Source organism: Syngnathus leptorhynchus, chromosome 12, assembly GCF_054491065.1.
Source record: "Syngnathus leptorhynchus isolate UIUO chromosome 12, UIUO_Slep, whole genome shotgun sequence".
Lineage (NCBI taxonomy): Eukaryota > Metazoa > Chordata > Actinopteri > Syngnathiformes > Syngnathidae > Syngnathus > Syngnathus leptorhynchus.
Window position 1 is genome coordinate 9,537,649 of NC_141206.1, and position 21,131 is coordinate 9,558,779.

Consider the following 21,131-nt stretch of genomic DNA (forward strand, 5'->3'; position numbering starts at 1 on the left):
TACGCCGGCCATTCTTTCACTGGCGTGTCGCTTGATTTGTTCTTATTTGTGAAGCACGCATTGTTCAAACAGGTGTTTCTCAAACATATGAGAGTGTAATTGATCCCAAAGGTTGTCTTCTAGCGAACGGCTTACCCCGAAGGCCACAGAAGCGCGAGCCCATTAACACTCTCCTGTGTGAAACCCGAGCCTCCATTTCTGCTGATTCGTGTCCAGATTAGACTGAAAAGCACACACACTAATTAGGGAGAAGAAAGTTCTTAGTCAATCCAGCGGATATTTTGCTGGATATTTCAGGTAAGTTGTTTTTAGAAGGAAGTGGCCTCAGTGTGAAAGGTGACACAGGGTTATCACGAGGTTACGTCATGACCTCATCCCCGTCCTCACCTCTGTGAAGGCAGCTGTCAACAACAAATCCTGTCCACTTCCTCTTAACATTCTTTCACACATTGCGTAAAATTCCTTACTTTTTATAACGACGTTGTGGAAGTTTTCACAAATCCAAAGAGAAACTTTCCTTATTACTAGAACGTCGGCGATGGTTGCGGTACCCTAATAGCGTGGAGATAACTTTCCGCAAGTTTCAAAAAAAGGTGCCCTTGAACTGGAAAGCAAGTGGAGTTCCACAAGAGAGTTTACGTATTGAAGCGCGCTACGCCCGGATTTGATGTTTGCTTTTGAAGTGTCTTTCTGAGCAAAGTCTGTGCTCGGAATCAAACTAAGCCCCTCTTAAGCGGAGGCCTCAACTGTCTCCAGTCTTTTCCCTTTTCTCCTTTGCTCACTCCAGGGATGGATCTTTTCTTTTTTTTTTTTTTTTCAGCAACGTGTTTTCCGTCGCATACTAATTGTTTGTAGGACAGACTCAGCCCAAAGATTATTGCCCATTAGCGGAATTACCAAGGCGTTATTGTCAGTTTTCAGGACTCCATCTCACATTCCATCTTGGATGAATGATATTAACAATGCAGTATGTATCACAGATATTGCCGCATTCCGTAAATCTTCCATCAACAATTTTAGATAAACAGCCAATATACTGTAGTGGCTCTACCAACCAAATATTCTCCTCCCATTACGTAACACATGAAACTTATTCATCTGGGGTATTGCATCCACTCATGTTGTACTGCAGGGAGTCCTATGTCCTACATTTCCAGTCCTTGAGATTAAATGCCCCTAATTTGTTTATCTCGCTAAGTCTGTAAAAGTTTCAAAGTGAGCATTCCAACCCCCCCCTCCAACACAACTCCGCCCCTCCCCTCCCAGATGCATACAATATGGGATCGTCAAGGGATTTTCTAAAATGATAATAGTGTACACACAGCTGGCATACCTTTCTGTGTGGGGTCAAATGTATATGTTCAGAGAGCATGTCTTCTATTTCGGAGCTACTTTAATCCCCCCCAGATTTGACTCCATCACCGTGGAGAGAGAAAGTGGTCCTAGCCAGCCCGCCCCGAAGCACTGAGCAGCACTGTTGAGATTGAGTTGCAAGTTGACTGAAAATAGATTGTGAATGGAAGAGTCTTTTCTGTCAGGCGGCAGAGGGGTTTTGATAGAAACCATCCCAGCCGAGGAGACGGCTCTGTTAGTGCTTCGCTGCGGGGCAAAAGACTAGACACAAACGTTCAAGTGAGGTAAGACTAGTTTTCGTGAGCGGCCGACTGTCGGCGACGAGCGTTGCGCTACGGTGAATGACATCGCAAGGCCGCACATATTGTACCCCTGGTAGCCAATCATTATTTATTTATTTATTCATTCATTCATTTGTTCATTTATTTATTTGTATTTATTTTTTATTTATTTTTTATTTATTTTTGTATTTTATTTCCTTTTTTAATGTTTTTTAATTTATTTATTTGTTTATTTATTTTTATTTTTACTTATTTATTTCCACATCCAAAGAGACCAAAAGTTTCTCAGTTCTCTTTGGCTCACCACAAAATAGACATGAAGTAACTTGGACTCTTTGACATCAATGCGGTTGTGCCATTGAATTCAACATGCTTGATGCCTTGCAGCAATACAACAACAAAATTCTTACAATGACTTTGTTTTGTATGCAGAGGCAGCTCGTGTTGTCTCAGGGCAGCGATGCCACACATGACCAGATTTAAAATTGACACATTTTGAAATGATTAATGAAAGTGTTATATTTGGTGAGTCATCTCTTGCGTACGTGTATTTTTCAAGTGTGGTGGTGGTTAAACCTTTCAACCGTCTGAACCAGCCAAATATCGAAACCCACATGAGCTTTTAATTTTCTAGTCCAACTGGAGTTCCCGTGACACCACACATGTCATGCTGAATTCTGTAAAAATGAGTCTAAAATGTTGCAGAGGTCCTCTGGAATTTTCCATTTGATCCTGACGGTAAAGCATCTGGCTTGGAATATGTAAATGTACGACGACACGCTACATTATCGCTTCCAGCAAGAATGGCAGTGCTGCTTTTTTTTCTTTCTTTCTAACTCTGAAGTTGTCAAAGAAGAGTTAAGTGAAGAGCTGAAAAAATGTGAAATGTGATGCCAGGAGCGAGTCCTGTTTATGTCTAGACTTGTGCACCATTTTTGATGCCTTCTTCAGCTTTTACTGCTTTGGGTGTTGTATGTAGATTTTTTTTCATTCATAGAAATTGTGAAAAACATTTGACATTCTTTTAGAGCAAAGAATATATTTTGTACACCAAACATTTTATTTGTAGAGAAACTACAGCACAATACAAGTCCGCTCTATTTTTCTTCCCACATAAAATGGTTCTCTCTCTTGCTTTGCTGGACTTTCGTCAACGTATTGATGTTTTGTTTTTTTTCTCCTGCAGTGTTGCTAATAGTGGGCTGCAATAGCTTCTGTTCCGCTCAGAACATTTTGTGTTTTAGGATAATTTCGGTGCTCCCACTAAGATTTATCTTCCCCGAAACAGAGTGTAGCTAGTTAAAGTAATTAGCCTAGCTTACGTTACGCTTTTTGCAAAAGGCAAACTGGGGTCACCTTCACAAGAGAGAATGAAGTAGAATATAAACTCGCAGATTTACTGCTCCCTAAATTTGATTTTTTTTTCTGATCTACTGGTCCATTGTGTGCACGCGAAATATATATTTTTCCAATGTTATTGCGTTCAAACTGAAAGCTCCGTCATCTAATTACGCAAAAGCTCGTGTTGATATCAATTTTATGTTGACCTGTTCCTGTGTGTGTTTGTGTATGTTGATGTTCCAGTTGAACTCGCCGATGAACTCGGTTAGCAGCACGGAGGACATCAAGCCCCCGCTGGGCCTTAATGGCGTGATGAAAGTGCCCGCTCAGCCCTCTGGCACGGCGCTGTCGCTCACCAAACACATCTGTGCCATCTGCGGGGATCGTTCCTCAGGTAAGACGCTTGATGTGTATCATTATACACATTGAAAATTGCATGTTCGCCTACTCGAAAAGATTCCACCCGCAGTTGGCAACAGTGTCAGAAAAGTATCAGGACTGTTGATGAGCTGCTCCGTCGCTTCTCAGGTAAACACTACGGCGTGTACAGCTGTGAGGGCTGCAAAGGTTTCTTCAAAAGGACGGTGCGCAAGGACCTCACCTACACGTGTCGCGACAACAAGGACTGCGTCATTGACAAACGCCAGAGGAACCGTTGCCAATACTGCCGCTACCAAAAGTGTTTAGCCATGGGCATGAAGAGAGAAGGTAAAGCACATACCGTTGAGGATAGTCACTCTTACGTACTCTTATGAACTTATTTTAAACAATGTGCATGTTTTTTTAACTATAAGATGGACCAGATTGCAAGGTGCGGTCTCTATGAAAACCGGTTCATACACTAAGGCGCACCTGATTATAAGACGCCATGTTGATTTTTGAGAAAAAAAAAATATTGTACGGTAAACATACGGGAAAAAAAAAAATAATGATTGTCCTGGGAATTAATGCAAGATATCCTTTATAATAATTAAAATTATATTTCTAATTACTATTATAAAATGCTATTTTGATTTTTTCCAGAAACTTATAAAAGGCACTTTATGGTAATCAAATTTATCTCATTTGCCACAATCTGTTGAACATTATGGCTCGATTCTAAAATATCCTACTTCAAGCAATACTTGAGGGGAAAATAAGGATTTCTGCTTTTACAACCCAAAGAAGCTCATCCTTACTGAAAATGGAAACTCTGTACTGAGTTTATGAGAATCGACTGTCCTGAGGGAGAGATGTTATGTTGATTGGAGATATGGAAACAGAAAAGAAGGCGTGTGAACTTCTTGTATTACATCTTCTGACTGTTTGCAATTGCAGCCCTGCTGATTCTTAGAAGCTAGACAATTATTTGGAACGGCTAGCAGAACAGTGTGTACCAGCTTTCCATCAATACAACACCTATACTAATGCGTGCGTTTATTTCCGAAAATCGCCGAGATTGATTGTGTGACGCATTTGCGGCTAAGAATCTGTGCGTAATTCCTGCAAATGTTCCCGCAGTTCCTTCTTGTGTGTATTCGCAATTAAAATCATAGCTCACCTGTTATGAAAGAATCCAGTAAATATAAAACCATGGAGATTTTTTATTTATTTTTTGTGCTCACAGACACAAAGGTGTGAACTTTAACACTTCGCGAGAGTGTTAAAAGTATTAGCGCTATCGGCAGTTCTGCTGCTTCAACCTCGCAATTATGGCCACCGCTCTCCCCAAATACGAATATAGACCAAGTCAACCACACATATGGGCGAGAGGCGATGATGTCGAAGGGTGTTAACCGAGAGCATATGTTTGTATGTGTGTGTGTGTGTGTGTGTACCTGAAAGCGCCACTTCAACACCTTTTGAGTTTGTCTTGACCTTTACTTGGCCTCCTCTCCACCACCGAAGGACTCTCTCAAGGATATTATCGTTTAGTATCACTCGGGGTGCCGCCTAAGCCGCCCACTACACCCCGAGGGTAGTAGTTGCAGAACAAGGCGGTAGTAGCCCGAAAGGCTAAGCGAAGCCGCAGAAAGACGAACGGGATTATATAAATTTATACTCTTGCAGTCAGAGGAGAAAAAAGGGGGAGGGAGGGGGGGAGAGTAAAGTTAACATGATTTCAGCCCTCTTCACCCCTCTGTGACTTCAACACAAGTATTTTACCCTTGGGCTGACCTCCACCGCCAGACAGCAGATCTTCTAAAGTGGGGCCCCTTTCCTTCTTTTTCCTCCTCCACTGCTTCCCCCCCCCCCATCTTGCAGAAAATCATTCTGGAAACTCATCGTGTCACTTTTCCAGGTGTGAAAAACAGTGACGCAAAATAATTTTTGTCTCAAACCTAAATAGCCACTTTTTTTTTTTAACGTGGTATTTTGACTCAAGTTAATTATACTCTCCCCCCCGCTAAAAAAAAAAAATCGCACACACACTTATGCCTCTTTTCCTCTTCATTCAAGGGTGGAGTTGCGGTTTTTTTCTTGCCTTAGCCGCAGTGAGTCTCGGTGTCTGCTGAGCACACAAACCATTTCCTGTGTCTCCTCGCCAAGCCAATCAGATGACAGAACCACTACAGTTATGCACTCACAAAAAACAAAAAAACAAAAATGGTCCTCATTGATTTGTGTTATACTGAAACTGAGACTGCTTGGCGACCGCACGTCACTGACAGAACGTACATTGTTATTGTGTTTATAAATGATTTGGAGGAGAGCACGAAAAGGCTTTTGAGCATGTGTGCAAAATGTACATTTGAAGCGTTGGAGCAATTATTAATGCCTGACAATTTTCAAAGAATCAAAAAATAATAAGAAGAAAATAATAATAATAATATAATCAAATATATTTAAAAAGAATAATAATAAGACAGATATGTTCATGAGAATCAAACCATCAAGATATTTCTACTTTGATTTATGGATAACCTAATAAACGGCAGTAGTGACCGGAACCAGTGTTGTTACATGCAGCCGTTCAGGAGGAGCGCCAGCGAGCCAAGGAAAAGAATGAGAACGAGGTGGAGTCCACAAGCTGCGCCAACGAGGACATGCCCGTGGAGAAGATCCTGGAAGCCGAGCAGGCGGTGGAACCCAAAACCGAAACCTACATCGACACCAACCTCGGGGTTCCGTCCAACTCGGTGAGTTTTGAAACAAATCGTCACTATTCGTAAATTATCACCGTAACGATATTGACTTATTTATTATTATCTGGTGGACTCACATGGTGGTCTTGGCTTAAAAAAAAATCATTTCCAGATGATAGTATTGATCGTTTAGGAATGTTTTTGTTCAGTTTGAAAGAAAATTGGCTCCTATTTGGAGTTCCTTTGACAAGGACTGCTTGTGATCAGGAGCGTTCACCTTGTACGATCTTCGTTAGACTCGAATATTAGAACCCCCCCCCCCCCCCCGTATCTTCTCTGCAACAGCTGGCCACGTCTTTGACACAGCGGAGACGAAAAGTGATGAATAATGCAACAAGCAGACTGTTCTTGAAAGCATCCTCGCATAGTCTCGACTTTCTCAGGAATTCTGCTGGAGCATGAGAAACACGGGAGCTGAGAGTGAACGGAGGGAGGGAAGGTGAGGCTGAAGAAGCTGGGGCAAGAGTGCCGGAGCACAGGGGGGGGGGGGTTCTTGTGGGATTCGTCTGCTTCAGGGGAGGAGGGAAATGTCCTGTGAAGTGAAAGTGGAGGCTGTTATGTGAGTAAATGGAGCTATTTTAGGAGGCTAGATAGACGTGTAGGAGATGAGCGTTGACATTCGGGTGTCGGCGCGGACACTCTGACTCACTCGTTAGCTTAGTGTGGCCTTTTTTTTCGAGCGACATTGGAAGTTCCCTTGGCAGGTTGTTGTTTTGCTCTGTATTTGGAGGTTGCTTACTATTATTTATTATTGGTGGTAAATAAAATGAAGTAGTTCATAAAAAAACCACCAAATTGTCATGATTCTGTTTTGGTTGTTTAGATTATATTTGGTAGATTTTTTTTTTTCCACCTGATCGCACCTTGCCGGTGTTAACCAATCAGCTCCCTCGGCCACTCGTGTCTCGTCCAGGTGATCCTTATCTCGTCAGGTGACTTGTATTTAGCTCACTGCTTTTGTTCACTTCTGGTTTGGTCGTTGATTGTGTTGGTGTTTATGTCAGGTCCACTTTTTGGTTTTTGGACTCGTTTGTTTTGTATTTTTGAGAGCCCGTCCTCAAAAAAAACCTACTTAGACCTAAAACTAGTCGGTCTTTTCAAACTATAAAGAAAAATGACTTTTCACAGTGTTGGCGATTGAGCCTACACTGTATTTTATTGTAGCATGGCTAATTCATAAAAAAAAAAAAAAAAAAATGTACATTGCTTTCTGCATGACCTGACAGCAAACAAAAAAAAAAAAACTTTAAGGCTGTGCCGTACTTCCAATGTATCTCTCTGGGATGACAATTTTGGCCACTTAAATAAAAGTTGACCTGAGCTGTTAGCAAAATAACCTCGCAGGTTGTACTTCTCTTCTCTCTGCCTCTCGAACCTCCTCCCCCGCAAGGCCTCCATTGAGAAGCACTGCCCCGTGCTGTAATTAATCACAAGGCCCGAGACGTGAGTGCACAAGCATGAATGGACCACCAGCACCACCAGCGCCACCGTCTAATGGCCGCGGTCTGTCCAAACTGAATCGTGTGTTTATCTCATGCTGACCTAGAACACAAGTTAAACATGCGTTAGTAATGCGTGTCCAGTCAGATAAGGAGAAGCCTCTTCTTAAAATGGACGGGGAGGCTTTAGTCATCTAATCCTGCAGGTGTTTTGTTGTCGCTTATCCTTTGGAAAAAATAAATAAAATAAGCAAGCAGCGTTGTGTTTATTTCAATGATAATTAACCGATGATTCATTCCCCACGCCTGATGTACGACTTTCCAAAAAGTGGGACACTTGAGTAATTTATTTCCAAGCTGATGTATGAGCCTCCAATTTTCTCCCTCTTATCACGTTCTTGTTGGCTAGCAAAAGCTGAATCATGAAAAATTGAAAGGAAAATCTTTCTCCTCGAGCGATGATATTTTTATAAAAGAACGTGCACAGCCTGGCGTGCTAGTTATACATTTTTTTTCATTAATTAAAACGTAACATTGTTTGACACTTGCAATGGACGGATTGTGAAAATGAAGACTTCTCTGAGGTTTTTCTAAATGCCGCTTTGAGATTTGAACAGCGATGCCCGAGGATTGCCGCGGGAAAACCTCCGCTGTCATCTCTACAAACAGAGGCAAAGAAAGCGGGTCAGTGTAAACAAGATAGTCGTGCAACATTCATGAAGCTCGCCTCAACAACTATATCAAGTATCAAGACTCGTGACGGTCACCTTTTTTTTTTTATGAATACATATGAGAGCATGAACATCTCACGATATCCGTCATGCCCAACTACACCGACCGCATCTCCCAAGGAGATCCGACGCTGCAATATTCATGAGTCGTCTCTCCGCTTTGTGTCTGCTCGCTTATATATTTTTTTTCTCGCTTGTTTCCAATGTGCGATACGGAGCAGTCGGTGTGAGTTTCACACCGAAGGGAAAGAAAGGGAACACGGAGGACAGACGGAGATGTCTCTCTGGTCTGTGTGTTACAAAAAGGAGGACGTGAGCGGAGCGACGCTCGCTTTCTCCTTCATCCCGAACTAATCTCCTCTTGAGAGGTGCGGCTGATGGTTTGGATCCTCCGAGCTTTTTCAAATCGATCAACAGGCTTTGGAGGAAAGAAACCGGGCAGGCTCTGCCGATTATGTTGGAGTTCACACGGGGATACTTCCAACTTAAGCGTACTTACCTCATTGTTTTGTTTACAGAGGTTTGTCGTTTGAGGATGGAAGGAGATTACACATTAAAGATTGAGCAAAGGAGTTTGGGATTGTCTGGTGGATTTACATTTTAGTTAGCTGGCACGGGTTCCGTGTTGCGTTACAATCCCAGCACTGTATTATACGCTCACTGTGGAGCAAAGAACAAAGACGGTGTCAGTTTTGGAACTTCAGATGATTTCAGATAAGACGCACTTGTTGTTGAGTGAAAGTTCCAAACCGACACGAGATGTTTGACCTTTGTGTACTTCCAGTTGTTGAGTTGAAAAAATTCCAGTTGGTTTCAAAATTTCAGGTCATTGAACGCCAGCCAAGTATGAAGAGTATTATTGTTACTTTTATGCTTATGTCAGCATATTTAGAATATCCCGTAAATGGCGGGAGTATATAAAAGGAGCAAATTAACTGTGGAACACATTTACGTGTTCCACAGTTAATTTGGGTTCTTAAATCGAAGCCTCGTGTTTTAAATTTACTGTGTTCCGGAATAAAGGCAAAAATCATAAAAACGGTCATTATCCAATAAGTTCCGAACATAACTTTACTACCCGCATTTTTTCCCCCCTCGAATTTAACGAGTTCATGTCCCAGTTCAGAAACGAAAAACGTTTCCTCGCCACCATGTGAATCTCATCTCTGTTCGTTATTAAAAAAAAAAACATAATTAAGGTTTATTTTCATGTGACTTACCTTCTATGTCGAATTTAATTAAAAAATATGACCGCACATTTTTCATGAGTGGGACACTCAAAGTGAATTGAGGTAAAGTGAATTACATAATGTAGTTGGATAAATAATAGCCGGTGTTCATCTCCGTGTTCCTTTCTCCAAGTTTTTCTTCCCGCTCAACTCTGAGTGGCTCTAATGACGTAAAATCCATAGATGCGGGCAATTCATCTAAAAACTAGCCAGTGTTTGTAATTTATCGTCAAAATGCACGAGGTAGTGAGATTCCATAAAACGCCTGGTTTTATTTTCCGTCTCAATCCAATTTTCCACTACTCATATGTTGACATTATCAATATGTAAAGGATGAATAAAAAGAGAGGCGCCGTGACCAAACCAGCGATGAGGTCACATTAAAGCTGCTCAGTCCTCTTGTGAAATGTCACCTTGGAGCTCTTGAGCTCCATTCACCGTCCCAACAGCTGCACACCAAAAAGTCTGCAAAGTTTTTTTTTATTCTTTTTGCATGCAGTGTTGTTTGGGTTGTTTTATATATTTATTTTTTTGCTTGCAGTATTCCTATAGAAACCGTATTATCAAATTTATCAAACCTCCACCCAATGTCAGCTTTTTTTTATTTTTTTATTAAAGTTAACTTAGGTACTTTTGTCTTTCTTTCTTTGCAGCCTAATGACCCGGTGACAAATATCTGTCAGGCTGCAGACAAGCAGCTCTTTACGTTGGTCGAGTGGGCCAAGAGGATTCCTCACTTCTCAGAGCTGCCGCTCGACGACCAAGTCATCCTCCTAAGAGCAGGTCTGTTCAGAATCCACTCAAATTCCATAATTGACAATTGTTAGTATTCCATTTAGAAATAAAAACAGAATATATCATCTGTAGTTCATAGAGGCAAGTCTCGGGAGAGATTTTCTGTATCAATGAGAATCGAGGTTGAATCTTGAGCGTATGGTTTCGGTTTGACCACAGAAAGATTCCTCAGGAAGTCTCAAGAAGTCAACTAGATTCAAAAGAACAATGTGTGTTTTGATTACAGAAAAAAAAAAACAGTTTGAAGAGACTTGAGTTGTTCTTTTGATTTTATGAAACAGAAACTACCCAATGACAGCTTAGGAGCTCATTTATCACCAAAAAATATTTCTACCAGTCCAACAAAAACAATGAAAATTTGCTTTTGACGACAAAATAATAAATCATCAGTTAATTAATTTGACATTTGACAAACCTTACCAAACGTTCCTATACAATTTAGCAGTCGTAGCGTTTAATAACGTATGTGCATGTGTTGGCCATTTTTTAATTTCTTTTTATTTCACCACTAATGCCGTACAAAGATTTAATGAGCATGTGTCCCAATACTTTTGTCACTCATCATAGCCACGTGTTGCTCTCGCTGTCCCTGATATTTGCGACAATCATCCAAGGAGACCTTTTTTTTTTTTTTTTTTTAAACGGTGTGACTCGTCTGTCATGTCGTCCCCATTCAGCGACATCACACACGGGAGGGTCTTTCGGGGTCCCCCAACACATCGTCTGCCTGTCGCTCCAAATTACACCATTATATTCCTAATCCACCTTGAGGAAAAGAAATGCTATTACACACCCCGCCGAATCAAAACGCATCCTCTCATCGCTCTTTTTATGCCACACACACAGCCGAGTGATGGAAAGACTTCATTGGAGAAGAGCGAGCGAGACGTTATTCCGGCGAGCTCGTCTCCCCTCAGCTCTCGGGTTTTTTCTATAAATAACCGCTTTAGTTCTGCCGTATCGCTGATAAAAAGAAAAAACCCGGCTCCTCTCGTACCCGACTCAACTCCGGCGGGGAGAAGAGGCGAGTGTTGCCGGGCAGAAGTGTTAAAGGAGCCCCCGTCGCTCAACGATGGCCGTCCCGTGTGTGTGTGGAGCCCCCTGCTTTGGCGCGTCAAGCCAGTTGTCTTGATCGTGTTGGCAGCCGCGCTTCATCCCTTTTACACGCCTGTCTCCTCCCTAAAGTATGAATCCAATGTCTTGGTAATAACCCGATGGCGGCGCTTGAGAACCCCGAGCGCTTTCACCACGCCGCTTAATTGAATCATTGCGGTGCCCGCCCTTTGTTGTCACTTTGATTTAGCCTTCTAGCGCTGTGAACTTTTGTACCGGGATTTGCTTGTTTTCACACTTTTTTTTGTATCTGTGCCGCAGGTTGGAACGAACTGCTCATCGCCTCGTTTTCGCACCGTTCCATCGCCGTTAAAGACGGGATTCTGTTGGCCACCGGGCTGCACGTACATCGCAACAGCGCCCACAGCGCTGGAGTGGGAGCCATCTTTGACAGGTCGACTGAAGCGTATTTCACTTATCTGTTTGAGACGTGCGTCCCGATACGGAATTTTTTTTCAAAGCCTCAAAGTTGTCAAGCTGTATATTCCCAAGTAACATTTACTCAACTCAACTCTTCGACTACTCACATAAGGAGCAGCCGAGTCATGCCGGTATCTCGACAATGAGACCCGATACTAAAATATTCCAAGCAGATTATCGTTTATAAATATTGACCGCACCTCTTGTCATGGAATTCCATTGTGTGAGCGCATCTAATGAGGTAGCCCGTCGTGAGTGGCCGTGTTTTCATCCTGGCAGTCGGATTAATAACTATGTTGGAATCATCCGTCAATATCGTTGCCAGTCACCGCCTCGGGATGTATCGCATCCCTTGGAATGAGTGAGGCGTACTTAAAGATACACACAGCTGATAATGTTGATTTATCTAAAGCTCACTCTCTCGCTCTATCTCTCTCGTCCTCTTTTGAATGAGACAGATTATTATGAAGCATCTCGCTCTCGTAGCAAATTGAATGACAATGATCTCAGAGTCACAATCGACTCGTCAGAAAGGAGCGCCAGCGACTGAATGTCTAGTGATGTCACCCGCTAGCACACATAAACAGAAAGGGTGGTGGGGGGGAGTGCGGGGTTGCTGTGACAGACAATTAGCATGCATCCATGATTTTGAGAGTCATGATGGGGAATGAGAGACGCAAAGTCATTCCATGGCTTTGTTTGTTTTTATATGTTGTGCAGAGTACTCACGGAGCTGGTGTCGAAAATGCGGGATATGCAGATGGATAAGACAGAACTGGGGTGCCTTCGAGCTATCGTCCTTTTCAACCCAGGTAAACTATCCGTGAGCTTTTCAGTCATTTAATCCTTGCTTTGATGTCATTACACGACACACTTTATTCACTTTGGTTTTATTTGGCCTTTTTTTATTTTATTATTATTAATTTAAAATTATACTTAATTTTTGATTCATTTGGAGAATTTTATTTTCTAATCTAATTCCTTGTGTCATGAAATTATTATTTCTTTTTTTTAATTGTCACATCGCAATTCACTTCTCCCATTTGAACACGACATCTTTCCGACCCGGGTTCCGTGTTTTGTGCCTCGTCACAAACGAACGCCGCCGTCTTGCCAAAGCAAGGCATTAAAGCAAAGCGCCAACACGACCTAGTGTGGGATCCTCCATCCCTCCACACCAGACACACTGATCCTCTGTCTTCCACTTTTGTTTGCGACTCCGCCGAGCCCGCCGGCCCCGCTTCGCTCCTTTGCCCGAGTCCTTGTTAATTAGAGTTCACCGGATTGTTCTGACGGCGAAAAAAAAAAAAAAGGGAGCGTTTCATTCTCACTGTGTGTCATCTTGAGTTCAGCCATTAGTGGGTAAAACGTCTTTTTGTTCAGCTCGATTGTTCATCAACCATGTCATTAAAGAGGAGCGCTAATTGCACAGAAAGCAAACATATACGCGCCGGTCCGTAAAAGGCCGCGAGGTTAAAGCGCAACTTGTTGCCTCTCGTGAATTCCCACCCTGCATTTGTGCAAAGAGGTGAGAAATTGATTGCCATCGCAAATAATAAAGTTCATTTTTAGCATCATCTCTCACTTGCAGCTGTCATTTTTTTTTTTTTTTGCCCCAGACTCCAAAGGTCTGTCAAACCCAAGTGAGGTGGAAGCTCTCCGTGAAAAAGTCTACGCATCTTTAGAGGCCTACTGCAAACACAAGTACCCCGAGCAGCCCGGCAGGTATGACGACGATTTTCAAATGGTGGAGTTTCAATTGATCACTTCTTGCAGAAAAATAAAAAGCAATTACGGGTGTGTAACTTAACGGCTCGGCTGTGTGACAGATTCGCCAAGCTGCTGCTGAGGTTACCGGCGCTGCGCTCCATCGGCCTCAAGTGTCTGGAACACTTGTTCTTTTTCAAGCTCATAGGCGACACGCCCATCGACACTTTCCTCATGGAAATGCTGGAAGCGCCGCATCAAATGACATAATAGCGGAGAGGACGGCACTCGTCATCTGCCTCCTCTTTGTTTCCCAGCAGGGTCCCCCTTTTTTTTTTTTTAATGTCCCACCTTGACTAAGACACATCATGTGATGGTGAACATCTCCCCCGCCCCTCCTAACGGAAACAACAATTTCATTATGGGTGTGTTTTTATACCTTGTAAAGAATTTTCAATCAGAACTACATCTCAGAAGAGCACGCGGTGGAGAGAAGACAAAAGCAATGTACTGAGCCATTATTAGCATTTTCCCCATCATCTTGACGAGATGATTGAGCATCCTCACACATTAAAAAAAAAAAAAAAAACTTTCAGGGTGGGTGCACACAAAAACATGGTGTGGACGTCATGTTGAGACCCTCAGCCTGATGAGCAGGACAATCTTACAGACACTCGGAGCTTTTTGGAAAAAAAAAAAAAAAAAAACCTCCGCGACTGGACTCAACACGTCTTGCACTAGTTGTTTCAAGAAAAAAAAAAACAGGAGGTGGGGGTGGGGGGCGGGGTGTCAGCTTTCCGGGATGTGGAACTTAACAGGTGTGCTACAAAGACTGCAAGTGTTCACGAACCTCAGGTGTCCTGGCCCAGTTCCAAACCGATCCAACCATGTCTTACTGTATCAACAACACTGTGCAAAAACATCGGCCAGGGCAACGTTTACCAATCAGCCTAAGCAGGAACAATCTTTGGATCCATCTTGGGAGTGGGCGGGGGGAGTGGGAGGGGCTTATGTCATGTACGTACAATCTGCACGGTTGTTTGTGCACACAGGAAGAAGCCAAGGCATTCTGCCTTTTTTTTTTTTTTTTGTATGGCGTATGAACTTTGCAAGGTAGCAAGTGTCACCTTTGTTCATTTCACCAGCCCCCCCCCCCCTTCCTCCCCCCCATTGATGTGAATTCCGACCTCTCAACACTGCAGCTGTTAGCTTCTCAAGATCACCTCATCTCTTTCTACGCAGGAAGTTACAACCAGAAACAGTATTTACATGTTTTTTTTTTTTTCTGTTTTGTTTTTTTGGGGGTTCCATTTCAGAGCAGCACGATTACCTCAGTTTGTTGAGCCTCCTCATCCGGGCTCGCCCCGCTGACATCATCCATAGAAAGAGAAACGCTTGTCATTGGAGCCGAGCGCTCGCTTTCTCGCTTTGTTTGTTTGTTTATTTGTTTGTTACTTTGCACTTAACCTCATGACAGAGCCGATGTCAACACATTTGACCTCCGGGGTGGGAATCTGGCTCGTGGCCCAATCAGGACGGTCCCACTTATTTTCCCCTCTCTGTCTCGGCATCATTGGTCCATGATGAAATATGAAATGTTTTCCATATGTCCACTCATATTCTGCTGTTGCCGTAGCGTTTATTTTGCCCGCGCCGTTTGGCTTGATAGAAAGTTGACCATGCAAATATTTTGCTCTTCTCGCATCCCCACTCACTCATTTTTGGCTTTACTTTTTTTTTCTGTATATACAGTAGCTATAGATAATGGAGTCAAGGAAAGGTTGAATATGAGAGTTGAAAAAAAGAACACTAGAATATCATGATTTATTATTTTTTGATCTGCATGTTCTTTCTTTCATAAGCACTTTGAAGCAGTCAGGACCTGAGCACTGTGTTGCGTTAATACTTTGGAGATGTAACAGAGTCCGGGGCTGTGCCACTTGAATTATGATCTATTAACTTTTCAGATAGTTTTCTTTGATTATAAAAACTTCAATCCACATTGTGATCTTCAGGTTAATGAAGTTCAAGCTAATCGCATTTGCTCTAAAGAAAAAAAAAACATGGCAGGGAGAAAATCATCAAATCATAATTGTAGTTTTTTTCATTAAAAATTGAAATTAAACTTTTTAATTTTCTTTATTTTATAGTCAACATGGCCCAAATACTCCCAAGGGGGAAAAAAGCAATTAACAGTCCATAATGATTCTTGTGGCAACCTGACGACTCTGCTACTCTCTGACCAGGACAACAATGACGTCATGTTTGGTTAGGTTTCAGTCTATTTGTTTTGTTGTTGGTCCCGAAGGAAATTCTGGACACATGCGTATAAATCTCTTTTGATTAAGGTCCACTTTCACAGAAGGCCTTCAGCAGGGTAAAAAAAAAAATCGGGTCGGATTACAACCTTCTTAAAAAAAGAAAGCCTCTCAAAAAACCTGTTAAAGCGACAGGCGAGCTTTTGGCGTCCTCTAGCGGAAAATGTCTGCACTGCAACATTACGTTTTTTAATTCCTTTTTTTTTTTTATTATCCCCCCATCTTGTCAGAAGCGGCACTTTCTCACAGGGTTTATGTGGCACAGTTTGTGCTTGCTATTGCCAAAAAAGGGAGAGAGAGAGTAAGAGAAAAGAGCAATAACTATTCATGACTTATTGGCATGTCTCTGCAAGCAAGGTGGCCTGTATTATTATTAATATTAATACTAATAACTATCCAGGTGACAGTATTGACTGCCAGTGTGAGCTCAGTTTACAGAACAGTATTTATATAATAACTATATGCATACATGATAAGAATAGTTTGTATATTGAAAAAAAAAATACATTTTTAGGGAGGAGTGTTGCAGCTTTTGAGTCAGAATTTTTAGCCGCTAATTTCCCAGATATCATTTAGAATGGGAGGGGGGGGGGTGCTCTTTGATGACTGTGATGGTTAAGCCATAAAAAATGTGGATCGCCCCCAACAAGAAATCAAACATGACATCAAATAATAACCTTCATAGACACTTCATAATGTAAAAAAAACCTATATTTTGTTAATATGTATATGTGTATATATTTATAAATAAATATATCAGCAGATCTGTTCCTTGAGTATTTCCAGCAGCAAAAGTGAGAGAGGAGTCTTTCAGACCAAAATAATTCCACGAGTTTTCTGGTGTTTTTATGCGATTATCAGGAAGGGCAATTTTATGCATTGCTGCCTTTCTAAGAAAAAGAAAAAAAAAACACAGCAGAATCCCAGTAGCCCAAAATGTGTACGATTAAAAACGAAAACCAGCTTCTCAGATTAATGGGACCTCTAAACTGTACGGAAAAAAAGACGGTTAGGGTGTCAGGATGTGACCCTCCTCAAAATGTGCTTTGCTTGGCAATTGTATGTTCAAAAATGTGATCAGGAAAAAAAAAAAAAAAAAGATAAGCTGACCTTGTGACACAATCACTGCTTTGTTTGGTGCTGACGGTAAACAATTCAAGACAATGTAAAAGTTTAAAAAAAAACAAAAAAAAAACATGAGAAGATCTATTTTTGTAGAAAAGTACATTTTATCCCTTGCTTCTGTAATTGTTTTTGTCCCGTTCTTCTTGTGGGCTGATGTTTACGCAGACAATAATGTTGAGGAGCCGGCACCTTGCTAAGAAACTGTGGCTTTTATTTTGCTGTGTTCGACTTATCGCCGCCGAGTGGCAAACTGTCCCGTCATACTTTTTGTCTCGACTTTTAAGGAGATGACATTTTTGTCATCTGTTCTTTGTGTGTTGTCCAATGAAATTTCATGGACAGAGAAACAAACAAAATAAAAAATAAAAATAAAAAACATCAAAGTCATTATGGCTGCTGGATTTTTCTCTCCAACTTGGATAGCGCCCCTAGTGTTTGAATTGAGAAACTACACAATTTAATTAGCAGATGTTTTCAATGTCAGTAGTAACGGCAAAAAAAAAAACAAGGAATGTAATGCATTGGTAACTTGTTTATTAGAAAACCAAAGTCAAGGTTGACATCACTAGACAAGAACAATTACATAAAAGGCCAAAAATTCCAACCTTTTATTTTGTTTCACAGAACATAAATGATTTGTCGTGCGTGAACTGTGTTGATATCCAGGTTAAAAGTTCTGCCCAATTATTCTGAAACACTAGAAATGGTGAAATGAATTTGTTACACAAGTCATCTATTTTGCTTCACGACAAATTGTGTGTGTGGGCGGAGGGGGTGTCAGCACACAAAACCACGTGGAATGAAGAAATTACATGTCTCGCCCAACAAATTGCCAAACTGATTTTAGTTGTTGTTGTTTCACCAAGGGGATTTATTTGTCGCATCACTGTTAAAGTTCCTTTCCTGGAAGTTCTGCATCCAGCAGAAGCTCACTAGTGGGAAGAAAAAGTCCTTTTTCCATATATAAAAAAATAGAAAAAAAAAAGTGTTAAAAGGAGAAATATGAACAGTGGAGCTTTAACAATCACTTTTCCAAAGCTTGATGGTTTTGTCGTTTTCTAGTGCTGCTGATGCGATGATGTTCTCTGTCGGGTGGCAGCCGGTCGAAATGACCACGTCTGGAATTTTGGGGAAAAACAGGTCAAATTTTAGGAACTCGCATCTACAACAATGCATTTTGATATTCTCTAAAAGATTAACGATACCCGTGTGGCCTTGGAGTTTCTGCACGATCTCCTTCGTCTGCAGGTTCCAGATATACACCATGTTGTCCTCGGAGCCCGACACGATCCACTGTGAGAGAACGCGTTTTAGTCTTGGCCCAACGAGAACGAGAAAAAAAAAAAAAAAACTGTCCCGTTTCATTTTACCTTTCCACCTGTGACCGAGAAGTTGGCAAACACGCAGTACTTCTCGTTTTTATGGCCCGTGTACGTCTTCAAGCACTGCAGGAGTTGAAGCCAAGCAGACGCGAGTGACACAAAGTCAGACGACTGAATTTATTACAGGGAAGAAAAAAAAAATAAAAACCCCTCACCTTTCCTTTGCTGTAGTCCCACAGTTTCAGTGTGCTGAGGGCCAAAATACAAAAAAAAAAAAAAAAATGTTCAGCAATTCGGAAAAAAAAATTGAATAAGAGAATAGATTGGCTACTCACTTATCCAGCGTCGCCGCCAAGATATATTTCCCATTAGGGGAAAATTTGACAAAGGACACGGGAGGGTTGTCGTCATCTAAGATTAACAACACGAGTCAACGCTTGCAGCAATTGTGACATTTCACCAAAAACAATTGCCCCCCCCCCCCCCCCCCCCCCCCGGGTTTGTACCTATTAGTGTCTTTAAGCACTGCCCGGATGCTGTGTCCCAAATTCGGCTGGAGACAAAAGACAAAGTCATACGGTACGTAATTCAGAGTTCAAATGTTTTTCATTCTTACCAGAGTCCATCATAACTGCTGGACACAATCAGGGAGCCGTCTCTGTTGAAATGGACCTAAAACGAGAGATACAGACGATCCAGGTAGTCATTTTTTTTTTTCCTCTCTCCTTCTTGACTGAGCACAGAGGGGAGGGGTGAGCATTGACAACTTGTAGAGGTCCTTACAGCAGAGACGGGGTCCGAATGAGCGGGCAATGTTTTCAAACACTTGCCGGTCTTCACGTCCCATATTCGCACACTCTCGTCAAACTGGGAAAAAGGTTTAAAAAAAAATTACGCACTAATTCCTTTACTTCCTGATGTTTCATAGTCCTTAAAAAAAAAAAAGTGTGTACTCACTGATCCCGACACGATGAGATTGGACTGCGGGTTGAAATTACAGCAGAACACGTAGTTGCTGTGACCTTTCAGAGTCTTTAAGCATTTTCCCTGTGGACATAGAAAAGAATAATAATTACTGCCTCCACTCCAATCCAGAACACTGAGAATAGAAGCCTGAGAATTTACCGAGCTAACGTCCCATATCTTCAAGGTCTTATCATCGGACGCAGACACCAGGAGGTTCGAGTCGGATGACCAGGCCACGTCGGAGATGCCCTGTAGAGTCGCAGGTAAATTTGATCACATTAAGCGACTTTTGTATCAATCTGAGTTAAGTCACTGACCGACCGACTTACAAGTTTGTGTCCCGATATGGTTTTCTCAAATTTGCCATCGTAAGCTCCCCAGATTTTGATGAGTTTATCAGCGGCTGCAAAGAGAGAAAGAAAGAGGGTTGATTTAGGGAGAATGGGAATATAGGGGAGCTTGAAGATGGCGAGAACTTACAGGAGCTGGCCAGCCACTCTCCACTAGGACTAAACTTGACAGAGGAGACGGCTTTAGTGTGACCTGCGAGTGTGAACTTCAGTCCGTAATTGGGCTTGACGGGAGTGGACTGCAAAAGAATGCAAAATAGATCAACGCCAAATATAAAGACAATATTACAGTCAGGTTTTTTTTTTTTTATTTAGTCAACCTTATTCTGAGAAGATGTTGACGACCCCACAGGAGGTTTTGTGTCAGTCTCCGGCTTCTTGTCTTCTGTTGCCATGGCAATAGAGCATCAACTGTGCACTGTGGAGGAGCGGCATTTGTCATTACAGCATAAACAAGAGTGACTCACTCAAACATAATGTGGTGGAAAATGTCACAAAAAGTACAATTAGATCTGTTTTTCCAGTTCCCTGTTCAACAGCGCCACCTAGTGGAGTAAAAAAATGGAAGCTAATTTGCTTCATTTTACCATCATTAATTAAAACTGCTTCATTGCTACTGATGATCAAATTTCTCGTTCAAATTCTGGACGGAAATAGAAATCCCATCATAGAGCTGCAACCGTACCCTCATATGTAGCTCGTATAGTCAAGCTGACAGGCTATGCTAACGCAAGAGTCTTTCTACAATATTACTCGGCGTTTTGCACGTAAACAACAATGTTGCAACCTCGACGTTTTCTGAATTTATACTTAGATGCAAGAGGCGCAAACTGCAAGTGGTTATGTAGCCGACTGCTGCTGTTGACAAACTGAGTTAGCCAATATGGAGGGGCCCTCATTGCACACAATGAGGCGTCGTAAAAACATCAATACTCACCGGGATTTAACGGAGTTTGAGCGTCCGATTGCTGCTCTTCATAAAGCACCGCTCAGACTATGTGCATTTATTTTAGAGTTAGGACAATTGGGGAGAGCCGTATTGGTTCGCCGCTGGACGATTGCTAGCAAGGATCTGCGGGGGAAAGTGGGGAATGTGCTGCTGCAGCGTTGCCTACGGCGCATGCGCGAATACCTCATGAGATACGGATTGCCAGGAGGGACAGAAAGGTCCTGAACGGGTTCAAAGAGTTACAGAAATAATATAAGTATGTATTATGTGAATTGTTGTCTTGCTCTGAATTGGAGCTTTATGCAGTAACTAATATATATTTGTAAAATTGTTTACACAAAACTCTGTTGTATCACAAATATAGCATTTACTTTGAAATCAGCTTTCAATTGCTTTCAAAAAACTACTATCAATTATCTGATCAAAACATGACTTTTTGCACAATAAAGTGGCAGCAACATCTGTCTTCCAGCCTGTTGCATGTCATCACAAGTCTCCTCGTTAAAGTAAATGAGGGGAGTTGAGTGCTGGCCTTGTTGGAAATAAAATGCAAAATTCAGAGGCCAA

At 41.9% G+C, this 21,131-nt stretch overlaps 2 protein-coding genes across 4 annotated transcripts in view; one reads left to right on the forward strand and one right to left on the reverse strand.

Moving 5' to 3' along the window:
- The window catches only part of rxraa (retinoid X receptor, alpha a), a 51,331-nt gene extending 32,616 nt beyond the window's left edge, over positions 1-18,715 (forward strand). Inside the window, exons 4-11 of one of the 3 annotated variants that reach the window (XM_085925547.1) lie at positions 3,219-3,369; positions 3,504-3,683; positions 5,910-6,094; positions 10,153-10,282; positions 11,669-11,801; positions 12,548-12,639; positions 13,447-13,552; positions 13,657-18,715. In XM_085925547.1, the coding sequence (XP_085781673.1) occupies positions 3,219-3,369; positions 3,504-3,683; positions 5,910-6,094; positions 10,153-10,282; positions 11,669-11,801; positions 12,548-12,639; positions 13,447-13,552; positions 13,657-13,804 (1,125 nt within the window). In that variant the 3' untranslated portion in view covers positions 13,805-18,715. Of the gene's footprint in view, positions 1-3,218; positions 3,370-3,503; positions 3,684-5,909; positions 6,095-10,152; positions 10,283-11,668; positions 11,802-12,547; positions 12,640-13,446 lie in introns of all 3 variants that reach the window. The other 2 variants (XM_085925548.1, XM_085925549.1) reach the window with 2 other exon arrangements.
- wdr5 (WD repeat domain 5) lies at positions 17,492-20,766 on the reverse strand. Its single transcript, XM_085925550.1, has 14 exons — positions 20,553-20,766; positions 19,936-20,033; positions 19,746-19,854; positions 19,595-19,668; positions 19,425-19,514; positions 19,257-19,346; positions 19,083-19,166; positions 18,916-18,971; positions 18,806-18,852; positions 18,635-18,710; positions 18,515-18,548; positions 18,348-18,422; positions 18,183-18,270; positions 17,492-18,095 (listed from the first exon to the last, which is right to left on the reverse strand). Exons 2-14 carry the CDS (start codon positions 20,008-20,010, stop codon positions 17,995-17,997), a joined length of 999 nt encoding a protein of 332 aa, XP_085781676.1. The 5' UTR covers positions 20,011-20,033; positions 20,553-20,766; the 3' UTR covers positions 17,492-17,994.
- Between the last annotated feature and the right edge of the window lie 365 nt (positions 20,767-21,131).

What these genes read in the sequence shown, in the direction of transcription:
- wdr5 (XM_085925550.1), bottom strand. Translation starts at nt 20,010, where the DNA reads ATGGCAACAGAAGACAAGAAGCCGGAGACTGACACAAAACCTCCTGTG. An exon ending in TTGGCGGCGACGCTGGATAA is followed by an intron (nt 18,549 to 18,634) that starts GTGAGTAGCCAA and finishes TTTGGCCCTCAG; the next exon opens with CACACTGAAACTGTGGGACT. An exon ending in TCTCGGTCACAGGTGGAAAG is followed by an intron (nt 18,271 to 18,347) that starts GTAAAATGAAAC and finishes GTTCTCTCACAG; the next exon opens with TGGATCGTGTCGGGCTCCGA.